Here is a 16738-nt window from a genome sequence, read left to right on the forward strand (position 1 = left end):
TTTATAACTATAAGAATATCAGATAAAAATTTCAATTTTATTGATTGCCATTATAGATTTGGACTAATGTTTCAAAAGTTTACGAAGATGGTCAAGATTTGGTCATATTTTATTTTTGCATTTTTTGGAAGTTAATTTTAATCAAATCTGCTATGCAGGTACTGTGTTCGGACCTAGGCACATTTCACAACCGCTGACATGACTTAATTCTTAAACATACGCTAAATTTGATGTTATATATTCAGAAGCATTGTTTTTCAAGGATCGTATTTATAAATACCTTGAAAATAGATTGATTTTAAATGGTACAAACAATTTAGATAATTTTGTAGTCGATGTTTTCCTAAGCCAAAGATCGATTTTCAAAGCGCCATATATTTATAGCGGTAGCGTTTGGAATCAATAGCGGACTATCAAATCTCAAGATTGAACCAACACTGGCGTAGACTTGAATAATTACTTATTTGTTAGAAAAATACTTGGATATCATTTTCTAGACGTATTTCTAAAACATAATGCATTGCTTAGTTTGATTGCGTCAATTTTTTCTTTAAATATTACACAACATGATTCGCACGGGGTTTTCCGCCTCAAGCTGTAGGAAAAGCTTAATAATTTACATTAGAAAAAAAATATGCGTAATTATTCAAATACAGCTACGAAATTACTTGTCATGCGAACATATTGTTGTTTTTAAAATAAATAAAAATCAATATATTAATCAATAAAATAACCCCCATCACTACTTAAGTACTTTGATAATCATTAACAATGCTTTAGTAAAACATTTGTGATATTAACCAACGATTTTTTTGTGTCAATCGTCGAGTAATAAGCGTAAGCAATGCAAGATACAGAGCTCACAGTTCTTAACTTTGTTATGTTAAAACATGATATAAAAATTTATATGATTATTACAATATTTCATAAGACTTTACTTTAACGTTAAGAAAAGATATAGAATAAAGAACCGATATTTGAAAAATGTTGATGTAATTGTAACTGTTTTATTTTGTAAAAGTTTTAAGCGTACTTGTTATCATTTTTTAATTTGAATTGCAGATCCGAAAAGAATGTTTTGTTATTATCAAAAGAAATAGAAGACATTCGAGGTTCCAAACGCAAAGCTGCAGAAGAGAATCTTCAAGACTTTCAAGCAGAAATTTTTTCTATTAAATCAACTTTGGCAAAGACATTATCTGAGTAAGATATGAATACAATGCTTATTGTGCACAGAAAAACCAATCATTTCATAATTTTTGAACCTACATGCCCATATACATGTATCTCTGTATATCGTACAAAACTTAAAATCTTTGGATTTCCATTTTTCAAGACGTTAAACCAATATTTATGTTGCTATTTAAGGTACCTCACTACATTCAGACTTATACTTTTTAAGACACTACGTCACAAGATGGCGATTTTAGTGTTTTGTTAAACTGTTTATATTGTTCGGTTGGGTTGTATATCGTCGTAGGTCAGTGGTTAAAGTATTGGGCTTCTGAACCGCAGACCATGAGTTCGAATCCGCCTGGAGCTTTTGTTCATGTTTACCGAATTCAATTTTCAAAAAAGTAATTTTTCATCCAAAATTGCACACTTTTGCCTATTGACTTAAATACTTCTTATTCATTATGAAATGTATCACAATCAAGTAATTTTCTGCTGATTTGAGAAAATATTTCAAGGTGTCGTGAGCCACCTTAAATACCGTCTTTTATATTTACCATTTCATAAGAGATATATGATTCATTTTCATTTCTAGTTTTATAAGTTTATTTATTCCAGTGTTATTTTGGTTAAGATTCTAAAACAATAATAAAATCACAGCAGTTATTGAATTTTGAATTGAATTTCAAAGTATTTGACAAATCTTAATTAACATATGATCCACGTGAAAACGTTTTGCACAAACATGTTTATCCATACATACTAGCATCAACTCTTTGCAATTGGCTCGGGGCCCCTACGATCACGCTTGAGAGAGATATCATCTCCAACCTCGAACTCTTCACTACTTCCGCTCAGTATGTCATTTTATGTCCGGACACTGTCATGTTTGGCGGGATTGTTTGTAGCGTGGCGATAGAATTACGATTTCCCTTTTTCTTTGCTTATGTAAATGTACGATCGTGTAAATGGAAACCTTTGAGAATTTTGCACAGTCTAAGAAGGATATGAACGTTTTAGACGATCAACCAGATTGTTTTTGGCATAGATTGTGCACTGAGGATTTTACTTGTAATATGTGTAAGGCTTTGACTCCGGGGCGATGGAAGTCTTACAATAAAATGGTATACAAGGCTTTAGCAAAGACTACCAAGCCCGTGGAAGCTCCGGTGTCATCTTGGACGAGAGATAGAACTAACTAGGGGGCGGATGAAGGTAATGTTCAGACCTTGATGTCTTTGTCGTCTCCAAGGGAGACAGAACTCGGCCTACACCGCCTCCAAATGGTCAAGTGAGGGCATCACAAGACTCCTCCTTGCCTCCGACCTGACAATGGAACCACAGATAGCTTTTGTTTCCAATAATTCTGCACAAATGCCGTCTCTAAGCGGTCAAACGCAGATGTATCTTTTCCCGGTCGCATCTCCGAGTGAACAACCGAATTTTATGACTTGGTCAGAACAAGCCTTCAATGCTTTCATTGAAAGTAGAATAAGGCCCATGACGCAACCGAATATTTCACCCACATTTATTTCTTATGGTTATAAGACCCCAGGTGAGTCTGTTAATGAAGATGCAAATAAACAAACAAGTGAAAGAGAAACGAGGTTTGTTTGCCCTTGCAGTCTTATCTGGGAGATGCTAGTAACAATTAATTTGTTGAGGATGATGCTCAGCCCTTGAATGACTCTAGATCTCAGGACAATGAGAAATTTGATGAGACAGGGCTACTATTGCATCTACCGAAGGAAGAGACTCTTGTAAGAACTTCATAACGAAGTTGGTTTAGAATTGAAAGTTCCCTTGGTTGCTGATAAGCGAGAGCAAGAGGATGCCTCGTATGTTTCTGAACATTCTGATCATTTCACAAAGTTCTTTTTAGTGCTTAGTCTGGACTCTAATATCGAAGAGGGCATTGCAGACAGCAAGTTTTAGTCTGGTAAAGAGTCGGATGCAAATGGAAAGGTCGATTTAGATTAAGTAACATAAACAGTGCTGCTTGTAACTTAGAATTTTGAGAGATAAATATGTGTGTAAGACTTATTAAAACATATTTTCTATGGGTCTATGATCACCTCTTATTTAGATACAGTTCAGTCGGACGATGATAAAACCGATACTTTACAAGCTTTTGTGCCGTTGTTAAATTCAACAGCAAATGTATCATCTAGAGTCCTTGTGACAGTTGTAGGACAAGACGAAATTTGAATTTTCAAGACATTGCTTCAAGAATAAGGTCACTGTGTCTAAATTACAAAATTTGTCAATAATTGGGAGAACTAAATGAAAACATTTAAAGGGTAAGGATGGTGATCCAGCTTCCAAGAAGCTGAAGTTTCATCAGTCTACTGGAAGTAAAGCTAGAGAGAGTGAACGAGTGAATCCAGAGGTCCTAAGAGGCAGTCAGAAAGAGTTCTGAAAACTAGAGCTTCAAGAAGAGAAGTAATTATCAGGAAAAGACTGCTGCGTCTTTTAAGGAGTCTGACAGTAATCAGTTTGGGATTTTGAGCCCCCAAGTACTTGGTGTAGAACCTTTGGTAGAGGAGCCTTGCATGCAAGACAGGAAGCTTGCCAAGGCATCAGAATCCTAGTTAGGGACATGATTAGTGAATTTTGTAGACAGGTGGAAAAGGATTACTAACAAGAAATGGGCTCTTAAGAAAATCCAGGAGGTATTATATCTTCATTTCATGGTTTGCCGGCAGACAGCGGAAAAAGAACTACAATTAAAGTAAATTATAAAAAGAAACCTTTTATATCAGAAGAGGTTCAAAGCTAATTAGAAAAAATGCTACAGTACCAGTCCCGTCAGACTAAATAGGTCAGGGATTTTGTCAGCACTTTCTTCCTAGATCCCAAGAAAGATGGAGGATTTTGAAGTTGAGACATTGAGACATTATCAATTATAGTGTAAGCCATAGATCCAAGAGACTGGGCACTGTCTCTAGATCTGAGAGATGCTAATCTTCACATACCCATGTGTCCTTCACACCTCATATTTCTGATATTTTTTTGTCAGGATCAGCATTACCAACTTAAGGCAAAGCCATTCGGGTTGTTGTAAGTTACTGACTTACAACCTACCCTCTACACTTGTCTTGTATCTTACAAATTATATTTATTGCAAATAGTTGATGCAGGTAAGTATGATGAATATTGAAATGAACCGTGGGTTTATTAGAATATTAGAATGTAAAACCCCTGTTTATAAAATATCCATACTGACCTGCATCCTGACCCACCTCCTGTTCTAAGGTTATAATGTAGGTGGTTGAATTAAGGGCGTCTTCTATCACATATACTGATTTACTGAGCGGAAGTAGTAAAGAGTTTGAGGTAGGGGAATACTAATCTATTGTTTTTAATGTTCGAGCATGTTCGTGGGGGCCCGGGCACGTTGCAAATAGTTCATGCAAGTAAATATGGATATCTAATAAACAGGGGTTTTACATTTTAAAAAAAACATATTTTACTACAACTTATCTTTTTTACAATATATGATTTATATAATAAAACCAATACAGTTACATTTTATCCCTTTCGAAGGAATGAAGACCTTTTAAACAAATGTTCAGACCTTCGAAAATGTAAAACTGATTTAGACCAGCAGATCAGCAAACTATTGAACCTTTTGGAAGAGAAAGACAATGAAAATAAATCTTTAAACAAGGATCTTGCAAGGTAATTCTTCTGAAAAACAATAAATCTCTCTCTCTCTCTCTCTCTCTCTCTCTCTCTCTCTCTCTCTCTCTCTCTCTCTGATTTGATAAAATAAAAAACTTCACTTTTTGAAATGTAATATCAATGAATTACATTGGAACTTCAGATTTTATTTGGTAACCATTCAAAATATGTTTTCACAACTGTCCTTTTTGTTTTGGTTTTATTGGCGCATTACATACTACATGATTGTTACATCATTGCAATTATATTATGTGTGTGTCTTTTTTTAAAATAATGATAAGTACTGTTGCAAAGTATATTAGAATCAATATTATTTAAAGAAAATCTAATTTGGAGCTTTTATTGACCTACATTTGTGCAAAAAATAACTTTTACAAATGATGATATCGTTTGCATTGAGACCTCAATATATTTTTTGATTACTTAAATAAAAATGAAAGACAGATAGTCATAGAATTTTTAAAAAAAATCCGGTAGGATTATTAACTGTTAAATGATTGTTGCGAAGGTGCAAGTCTATAAAACAGCATTCCTTTAAAAGCATTGACTCAGTCACATTATATTAGTTTGTTTTACTGATCCTATATTCAAAACCTGAATTATAATATTTCCAGTGACATTAATAGACATGACAGGACTGAATGCTAAATTTAGGCATTTTAAGCAATATACAATCTTCTGTAATAGGTTTAAAGTTTTAGATTAGGTTGAATTCTTTCGAGCAAGTCACAAATCTATGCTATAACGGATTTTTTTTCTATCCAAATATGTATGGTTAATGCAACTAATATAAAATCAGTATAGAATTAAGAACTTCAGAATTTGAGTCTGATCATTATCATCCAGATGATAGGATTTGGTAAGATTTTTTAGTAGTCTGAAGCAAGACAGTGTCTTACAGATTGTAAAATCGCTTAGTGAACATTGATACTGATTTAAAGAGAAATTATTTGTTTTATTTTACCAAAACTTGCTCAGTTGATTATATTATGTGACATTTGATGTATTTTAATGATAAACCGTAAATAGGCGATTGAGGGTTGCTTATTAATTAGAACACTGTCATATTTGAGTATCCGGAAAATACTTTTGTGTGTAAATCTTTTTAGTTCACCTTAACCGTAGGTTTAAGTGAGCATTCTGATTACCTGTTATCCGTCGTTCGTCTGTCCGTCCGGTCAAAGGGTCAAATTCTTTTCAAAGGGAAGATCAAGAAACAGTGAAAATAGGGTGTATGAATTTTTTTTTTAAACCGTCGACCCTGTCATATACTGGAGCCCCAGGAAGGGTTTAAAGTTTAACATAGTGATTATAAAGGAACATATTTTTAAAATAGTCTTCTCGATAACTACAATGCTTCAATTTGTAAGATATCTATCTTTTCAGATAGTGTAGATTCTTAATTAACAAAATTATGACACCCGGACTTATACTGTGGCCCCAAGAGGGGTTCAAAGTTCTAACATAAAAATATACAAGGAAACTTTTTAAAAATCTTCTTTTGAAGAACTACAATGCCTCAATTAATGAGATTACCATACAGGCTCCCACAGATAGTACACATTCTAAATTTCAAAACCGTAATCCAAGGACGAACACTGGGGCCTAAAGATGGGTTCAAACTCTATCATAAAGATATGGGGTATATGTTTAAAAATTTCTTCTCAAGAACTAAAATGCTACTCTTTGTGAGAATACAATGCAAGCATACTTATATACGTAGACTCTTAATTGATAAAATCAAGACCTCCAGACGAAAACGGGGGCCCAAAGAGGGGTTCAAAGTTTAACATAGTAATATATACGGAAATGGTTAAAAATCTTCTTCTCAAGATCTTAATTCCTAAAATTTGTGAGATTATGATACAAACATCCTCAAATAGTGTAGATTTCAAACTTTTGGAACCGTTACCCCGAACCAATACTGAGACCCTAGAAATAATTCAAAGTTTAACATTGAATTATATCAGATATTTTTCTTAAATCTTCGTCTTAAGAACTACAAAGAGACAAGTTTGAGATTTTACTATGCAAGCATCTTTAGGTTGTGTAGATTTTTAATTGTAAAACTTTGACTACTGGGCAAATTCTTGGGCCCAGGAAGGCTTCAAAGCTTAACCTAAAAATATGTATGAAAAATTTTTAAAATCTTCCTCGCAAGAACTACTATGCTACAACTTGTTGGTTTATCATACATGAGCCCTCAAATTGTGAAGATTCTAAATTGTAGAAATTGTGACCCCAGACCTATACTTGGGCCCGAGGAAAAGTTCAAAGTTCAAGATAATAAAATATATGGGATTTTTTTAAATCTTCTCAAGAACTACAGTTCTACAGTTTAATATATATATATATATATATATATATATATATATATATATATATATATATATATATATATATATATATATATATATATATATATATATATATACAGTACCGATCAGACCAAGCCTAACACCAGAGTAAACCCAAACTAAACCCTGGGTTTACTTTGGGTTTACTCGGGGATTACTTTGGGTTTACTTTGAAATTGCTATTTAGGTCAAATTTATGCATTGAAGTGTAAAGCAGACCTGTCTTCTATCTTACCATCCCACTGCCTGTAATTCCTACCTCTTGTATATTCCTAATACACAGTTAGCGTCTGCTTTCAGGGGTATACTTCTGACCGGGTTTACTCTCTGTGTCCAATCTGGGTTAACTTTATGTTTACTCTGGGTCCACTCTAGTAAACCCAAAGTAAACCTTAAGTAAACCCAGAAAGTAAACCCAAGGTTTAGTTTGGGTTCACTTTCTGTTAGGTTGGGTCTGATCGATAGTGTATAAGATAATACATGAAATTATGTCCCCACGAACTGTAAAATTTAAGATATCCATGAAAATTGACCCCACGAATTTAAAACATTCAACAGAACTGAGAAGTGTAGATTCCAAATTGTTGAAATATTAGCGCCCGGTCATATATTTGGGCTCCAGTGGGGATTCCAAGTTTAATTATGGAAGGTTTAGGGGAAATGTCTCAAAATTTTCATCTCGAGAAATACAATGCTACACTTTATGAAATTTCTATGCAAGCATCTTAAGATAGTGTAGATTCTAAATTGTAAAAATGTTGATTTTTGGGGTCCAAGGAAGGGTTCAAATTTTGACAGAAATATGTAGTGAAAATGTATGAAGATCTCTTTTCTAAAAAAAACATTGCTATGTTTTGTTATTCTTTTTACTTTGTAAGCGGTATCATATTTTCATATCTTCATATTATGGTCACGTTGACCTTCTTTTACTTTGTATTATTTTGTATAATTCATTTTACAATATTGTTATATTTAGTACCTTGAGGCATAGGATAATAATATTGGTCAGTTGATGCATCTTAGATCCTAGGATATGATGTCTAAAAAAGTATTCCTCCCTTTATGTATTGTTTCATGCATTGATAAGTCTTGTAATGTATCAGTGCCTTTTAAGAGTTTTATTTTCAAACATTTTGAAACAGGTCACACTAATGTTCAGGTGAGCGATGTGGCCCATGAGCCTTTTATTTTCATTAGCTCACCGATATAAAGTCGGGGAGAGCTTATCATATACCGTCGGCGTCCGGATCTGGTTAAGGTCATGTATCTAAGTTATTACTTGTTCAATCTTCACCAGACTTGCATGGATAATGCATCTGGACCTACTTATGAACTTGAAAGATTTGGATGCTGAATCTAGGTCATGAATTTATGATGCTGAAAGAAGTTAAAATTTGTGGAGCAGGTTGGTGCAGGTGCTCTTTGAATTCTAAGTTACCACTGGTCCTAACATCACCAAACTTGCATGGATGGTGCATCTTATAATACTAATGCACTTGACAGGCTTGAATGCTGAATCCGAGCGATAGGTTTTGGATGCTGAATGAGGTTAAGGTTTTTGGAGCAGGTGCCCTCTGATGATTATATCTTAGTAATTACAGGTCCTAACTTCACCAAACTTGCATGGATGATGCGACTTATGATACTTATGCACTTGACAGGATTAAATGCTGAATCTGAGCCATATGTTTTGGATGATGAATGAGGTTAAGGTTTTTGAAGCTGGTTAAATTTTTGGAGCAGGTGCCCTCTGATGATTATATCTTAGTTATAACTGGTCCTAACTTTACCAAACTTGCATAGATGGTGTGTCTAATGATACTGATACTCTTGAAAGGCTTGAATGCTGAATATGAGCCATAAGTTTTGAATGATGGATGAGGTTCAGCTGGTAATGTAGTTCAATCAGAGTTGGTAATCAAAGTTGTGAAATATATGAAACATGGGAGTAGAGTAGGGTCACAATTGGAGTCGAATTTTTACATAGTAATTCTTTAAAAATATCCTTCTCAGAAACTAATAAGTCAGAAATGCTGTCGTATGTGGAAGCACCCTCAGGTAGATTCAAAGTTGTGAAAATCTTGATTCCCAGGGGGTCGAAATTTTACATAGGAATCTGTATAGAGTAAATCTTTAGAAATCTTCTTTTAAAAAAATAATAAGCCAGTAAAGCTGAAACTTGTATGGAAGCATCCTCAGGTATTTTTGGTTCAAAGTTGTGAAAATCATGACCTCTGGGGGTAGGATGGGGCCAAAATAGGGAATGGGTCGAATTTTACATAGGCATTTATAGAGTAAATCCTTAAAAAATAACCTTCTCAGAAACTAAGAAGTCAGGAATGCTGAAACTTATGTGGAAGCATTCTCTGGTAATGTAGATTAGGTAATTTAGATTAAAAGTAAAAAAGTCGTGAAAATCATTACCCCCGGGTGTGGGATGTGGCCACAATGGGGGGGGGGGGGTCGATTTTTTACCAAATAATATATAGAGTAAATCTTTTAAAAACCATCTTCTTCTTAGAAACTTATCAGTCAGGAAAGCTGACACTTTTATGGAAGCATCCTCAGGAAGCGTAGATTCAAAGTTGTGACAATCATAACCCTTCGGGGGTAGGATTGAGTCAAGAGAGAGAGAGAGAGAGAGAGAGAGAGAGAGAGAGAGAGAGAGAGAGAGATTTACATACAAATATATTGAAAAAAATCTTTTAAAATCTTCTAAAAAATATTTGCCTAAAAAAGCTATAACTTTTGTGAAAGCAACCTTAGCAGATAGTGTAGATTTAATTTCGTCACAATCAAAATCTTGAGGAATAGGATTGGGGAGATAGTTTAACAAAGGAAAACATTTTAATTATTCACAAAGATTGAAACGTAATAATATCGGTTTACTTATATAGAAGCGTTCTGATACTGCTGATTCTTTAAAACTGTTTAGACCTTGGCCCCTGGACAATTCTTGGGCCTGACAAGGGGTTCGGCACTTGATGTAGCTTTATATCCCATTCATAATCAATTGTTTAGGACTTCAGAACTGCAATGCTCGATATGTCTATAAAATCATCCTGTTAGAATAGTGACTTTTTTACAGAGATAATGTTATCCACGGGGAAAAGTGGATTTTCATTTATACAGGATCTATATATATATAATAAATTGTCCATATATCTTGTACTATGACGTCATTAAGCTAATTCTATCAAGCATATTGTTGCTCAAATGAGCGATGAGGCCCATTGGCCTCTTATTGTATATTATGATATTGAATTACAATATTGTTATATATAATATTGCATGATTAAAGTCTTCCGTTTCCAACGGAAGACCTTATAGTTTTCGTACAGTTTCTTCTTCTTATTTTTTTTCCACAAATTTTGTGCACGCGATTTGTTGGAAACTATCCAACCGATTTACACCATTTTTTCACAGATGATAGGAATTATTCTGATTTTATTTTGTTTTTAATATTTCTGCCGTCGTCACTTCTGGTACCGATTTATTGCTGATTTTGTCACTTTTTCAACCCATTTTGTGCACGCTTCATCTCGAAAACTATGCGAGTTATGAATATGAAATTATTAAGGATAGTTAGACAATTGTCTGAAGTTGTGCATTTTGTTTTTGTTTAACGCCATTGGCGCCGTTCTTACATGTAAGAGCTCACTAGGGCTCGAAAATTGGCTACGAATTTTGTTCCCATTCATTGAACACATGATTTCTCAGAGATGGCTCGATAGATTTTTTTGAAATTTTTAGGATTGATAAAAAAATATTATATCTCGAGTATCCATTTTTCAATTTTTTCAAAGTTCATTTCCTGTCGTCCGTTTCCTGTCCCGCGACAAAAAGCTTGTGACATTGAGATCTCAAAAATGATAAGGACTTGAGCATTCAGACTGTGTAGGATTATAGACCTATAGTTGTAGATGTCTATAAACTATTTTGTTTTGTTCGTCATAACTTCCGGTCGTCACCGGAAGCACTTCAAAAATTATTTTTTTTTCCACTTAATTTTTTTCATATATAGAATTGAAATATAAGTAATAATCATTACAGATGTCATGTATCCGATGTTAAATAAAAACAAAAAAAAACTACTTCTAGTGAGATATCTCAAATATCTGAGAAAGCGTTTTTTAAATAAATGTTTTACCCAGAAATCTCAGAAAGTCAAGTGATCAATACACGAAACTTATGTAGATAATAGACATTCGATAGAAAATGCGTTTAATTGCTTTCATTTTGTCAACCGTCACTTCCGGTCCTCACCGGAAGAGTTCAAACAAATCAAGCTGTTTGAAAGTTTAACTGTTTTTCTTCGACAATTTTTGTATAATTGATTAACAATAAAGTACAAATGTTCAAGAAATACTAACTTTTTAATTTTCACTTTGCATTTCCGTTTGACCGTTTCCTGTTAAGAGACAAAAAAAATGACTCCACGAAATCTCAAAAACGGTGATGACTTGAACAACCAAACTTTGTGGGATGATAGCCCTAAGTATGTATCCATGTCTACATTATTTTGTTTGAATCGTTGTCACTTCCGTCATTTTTTTCCTTTTTTTTTTTTTACATGGAATGAATACCGGTATATCATTACACGATCTTATATATGTGAAAAAAGCAAACATATTCTTCTTCCGGTGAGTTATATCAAATATCTTAGGTACCTATCCTTTTTACAAATTTGGTACCCGCGAGATTTTAGTCACTTTAAGTGATTGAGACACGGACTTTTATGAATGATAGACAATTGATTGAAGTTGTATTTAACGGGATTTATTTTGTTAACCGTCACTTCCGGTACTCACCAGAAGAGTTCAAACAATTCATGTTTTTAACAAGTTTAACAGATTGTCTTTGGTGGTTCATCTAGCATGATAAACAGTGATGTACACTAGGCAAATATGTAAATAAAACCCAGTTTTTATTTTCATCAATCACTTTCGTTCGTCCATTTCCGGTCTCGAGACAAAAAACCTAGTTTCACCAGGATCTCGGATTTGGCAGAGAGTATCGATATTTTATTGTATCATATGAAACAAAATCGGACGGAAGACCTACTCGTTACTCGTAACGAGATCTAGTTGATCTAATTAAATAAATGATACGCAGAGGTACCTTCAGATACAGAGCCTGATCTCCATTATCAAGGATGCTAAAAAAAAAAACTACCCTAGTCAAACTTGCTTGATAAATGTGTTTGTTGTTAAATGATATAACGTGTTTTTATAATATAGTATTTTATGATATGATACACTGTTGTATTATATGATGCAATATTTTTTCTTTTTATATTAAATCATAAAAAAGATGATACAATGTAAAATTCTATCAAACTTTTTGTATATTTTGATATTGTGTCATAATATTGTTATATGTAATATTGTATATTTTGATACAAAATTGTATAATATGACATTCTATAATATAATATAGTATTGTACCACATGATATTGTAAAATAACACTGTATCATATGAAACAATATTGTATTATTAATTATATTGTATCATATGATGCTTTATGGTATAATATAATATTGTATTATTATATGTATTATTGTATCACAAAAAATTAAATCATATGATAATGTTAAATATAATATTGTATCATAGGGTATGATATTATATTATATTATATTGTATTATATAATATATAATTTAATCACATCATTTTGTATCCTTTGATATTATATTATATGATAAGATACATTGTTGTTTCGTATTATACTGTTTCATATTCACATCATTTTATGTATCATATATAATAAATTTTCTTAAAAAACCATATCATATGATACAATATCATGATTAATACCATGGTATAATACTATTTAATATAACATCATATGTTATAACATTGTGATGTTTGATGTGATTTGATATTAAATCATTTGATAGTATATGATATTATAATATGATTTTGTATTATGTGATAAAATACAAATATATATAACACGATACAATACCATCTTATATTTTATTAACAATATCATTTCTTGATAAAATGGCATATGTAACAATATCATATTGATTCATTATATATTACAGTATTATATTGTATCATATGATATATCAAATGACACAAAATTGTATGGTATCATAGGATGCAATATCGTATTTTATATAACTATATTGATTGAAATTGTGTGTAACACTACAGTATGAAAATAACGCATGATTATCAAACAATTTTCAACATATGATATTGTGTCAAAACACACTTCAGTATCCCATGAATATCCAAGATCATTAACTATGATTTTCCAATAATATTAGAGAGAGAGATCATTAACTATGATTTTCCAATAATATTAGAGAGAAGAGAGAGAGAGAGAGAGAGAGAGAGAGAGAGAGAGAGAGAGAGAGAGAGAGAGAGAAGGTGATCTTAAATGTGATGTCCCGTCTCGGTGAGCTTTGTAATCTGTGATAACCTATGTTTGTTTTTTTTATTTACAGGGCCGAAGAAAAAGTTTCGACCCTATCTTCTGAAATTAAAGCTATTCAAAATTTAGCATCACAAATCAGTGATGATAAACTTGGAGGCCTTCAAAAAGAGAATGCTTCTCTAGAATCAGCCCTGGCCAAAAAAACTACCGAGTAAGATATGATTATTATACTGATAATGTTCAGTGCAATAGATTTGAAATAGTAGAAATTTGCGTGAATACCTTCCATAATTATAAAAGGTCAGATTTAAATTTTTCGTCCTCGAGAAGTTTGTTTCAAGCATTTCAGATTCTATTAAACTGTTTAAATCAACTTATTGTATACAGAAATACTGTATCTATTGCATACTGTGCAATTTTCATCATCTAATTCAACCTTTTATGTGTTTCTTTTCAATTAGCACTTTAATAGTAAAAATATGTGTTTGTATTTTTACTGATAAAACGGTTCTCTTTCTACATCGTGATAAAGACTTTTTTCCTTAATTAAAAAAAACTCATTTAATTTAATCATTTAATTTGTAAAGGGTTTTAAATTAGACTGTTAAATTAAGTTTTTTGCAGCACAACAGTTTTATTAATTATTATTGTATCTTTTTATGAAATATACATACATTATATATATATATATATATATATATATATATATATATATATATATATATATATATATATATATATAAAGTTTTACCTTCTTCCATTTAAGGATGGGAGACCTTTTGAATAAATATACAAACTCAAAGAAATACAGTGCAGATGCTGAACACAAGTTCAGGAAGTTATCGAACGCAGTGGAGGAGAAAGAAAATGAAGTTAAAAAGTTACAGACTGAAATAAAAAGGTGTTAAGATTTATACGATTGCCAATTATTTAATCGAAAATTTTATTGAAAAATAAGATGATCCATTAAGTTATACGTTTGTTAAGTTTTGGAAAGTTAAACAGTTTATAGCTTAATGTATAACATTGAACTTTAAATGATGTGTCAAATCATCACAAATATGTCAAAAAAAAACAGGCATTCATGACATCTGAATGTCTTAAGGATAATTAGACGTATAAAAAATCCACTGTAGTCATTAAGAGGATTTTGATAGGTTACGAAATCAAAAAAGACAAAAATTATGGTAAAGTTCACCTTATATAATAAAAGATAAGATTTTCAGATTGCTATATAATATATTTCCTACATTGTTTTCGAATTTTTTGCTGTTAAGTATGAAACTCACCAGTTTTATCCGAAACATTCATTTTAAATAATAGACTTAAAGCAGAGAGCACAGATTTGCATATTAGCAAGGGGGAGTCAGACAAGAAGATCGGCATATTAACTAATGCTTTATTGGAGAAGGAAAGAGACATTGAATTCATGGCTAAGGATCTAGAGAGGTGAGTGTGTTTCATTGAAAAAGTCAACCGCTGACGATGTCCAATAATGGTGAAACTTTAAACATTCTCCTTCCAGTAAATAATTTTTATCATTCCATCTAATATCGAATGGAAATGTTAGCTTTAACGTAAAGTGTTTTCCTGCCCAATTTACAAAAACAATTATAATCCTATTCCTAAAGTAGAAATATAGTAAAACTTGTTTATGGCAAATTGTAAGGGACAAACAGTTTTGATTTGTTATTAAAGTAGTTTGTTAATTATGTTTTAAAAAGACTTTTTCAATAATTGTTTTTAAACTGGTAAAGGGCAAAACTTTAAACAAAACTTTAAAGCTTTTTGAACTCTATTTAAGAAAAAAATATTAAAGATTTATATGGCAAGGTAAACTGAACTTGATATTATGGATTATACAATAAAGTTATAAAGATTCATATTTAAAGATTTTGGTAATTAAGGTATTTCCACAAAATGCATTGTCACGTAATTTCTAGTTACCTGACTTTTGAAAATACATGTAAAACCTTCCAAGATTTATCCAAAGTTGTCAATATTTATAGCTTACCTGAGCCGAAGGCTCTTGTTGGCCTATTCGATCAAAAGTTTTGTGTTGTATGTCTTTGTCTTCGTTGTCATTGTCGTATGCTTTTCTTATTTTCATTTTCACTTGAACTAATTTTAACCAAACTTGACGCAAAGCATCCCGAGGGAGAAGGGCTTCCATTTCTTTTTCAAATAAAGGTCCAGTTGTCCTTTAATGGGAGATAATCAAGAAGATGGAAGATTGTGTTCGGATATTTTTTATAAAGCCAAATAGCTTGTAAGATTCAATTTTAACTGTAGCGATCTGATATATCATTTATTATGGTGAAATTAAATTTGTTCAAATCAAGAGCCCAGGGTCAGAAGGGAACCGTGACAGGGATTTAAATTTCATGACAAAAAAATTAGAAAACAACACTTTAATGGTTTTGTAGAAAGACGGTACCAATGATTATAATTTGTGAAAATAGATAAGTAGAAAGCTAAATTACAAAATATTAATTATCGCTTTCACCCGCGTTTATTAGGCGGAGAGGAGTGTGATAAGATCATAGCAAAAAGCGTGTAGCTTTTATGTGTATTATTGTTACAAGTTGAAGCAAATATAAGGGTGTGTCAAATGCATATTTATTTTTGTGATGATAATTTTCAGTGTTATTATTTATTTCAAATTTTAGGATCAAAACCTTCAAATGCATATTCAAACAAAGACGGGTTCACTGTCATTAGTTCGTTGGTTATGAATGCATGCGTCATTCAATTAGTGACAGTGAACTAGTTTACCATTTCTCTATACTTAAGGACTCATTTACATTATTATGTTGCAACTTGTATTTTCTCATGTTGAATGGTTTTTCTCTTAAATGCACGAAGAAATATTTCAGCTGGATAAAACTTTATAAATTATTTGGCCTGTCTTTATTTTGATGTCTTGTAACCAACTAAAACTGATAGTTTGACACTGTACACCGTGATTCTATTGTTGTTTTTTTATTTTCTGGAAAGCATATCCATGATTCTAAACTGCTGTTAGCTGGTAAGAGTTTTGCTAATGTTCCTCAGGTGAGCAGTATGGCCCCTGGGCCTCTTGTCCTTAATGGATCATGCTAGGAAGATAGTGTTTATATTTAGGTAATATACAG

At 32.2% G+C, this 16738-nt stretch overlaps 1 protein-coding gene across 2 annotated transcripts in view; it reads left to right on the top strand.

Annotated features, from left to right (window-relative positions):
• Nucleotides 1-16738, top strand: part of LOC105337581 (putative leucine-rich repeat-containing protein DDB_G0290503) — an 85885-nt gene that overhangs the window by 60956 nt on the left and 8191 nt on the right. For both annotated transcript variants that reach the window (XM_066075874.1, XM_066075875.1), the window contains 5 exons: nt 1063-1203; nt 4720-4854; nt 13675-13815; nt 14371-14505; nt 14928-15053. In XM_066075874.1, the coding sequence (XP_065931946.1) occupies nt 1063-1203; nt 4720-4854; nt 13675-13815; nt 14371-14505; nt 14928-15053 (678 nt within the window). The remainder of the gene's footprint in view (nt 1-1062; nt 1204-4719; nt 4855-13674; nt 13816-14370; nt 14506-14927; nt 15054-16738) is intronic.

Source organism: Magallana gigas, chromosome 2 (genome assembly GCF_963853765.1).
Source record: "Magallana gigas chromosome 2, xbMagGiga1.1, whole genome shotgun sequence".
Lineage (NCBI taxonomy): Eukaryota > Metazoa > Mollusca > Bivalvia > Ostreida > Ostreidae > Magallana > Magallana gigas.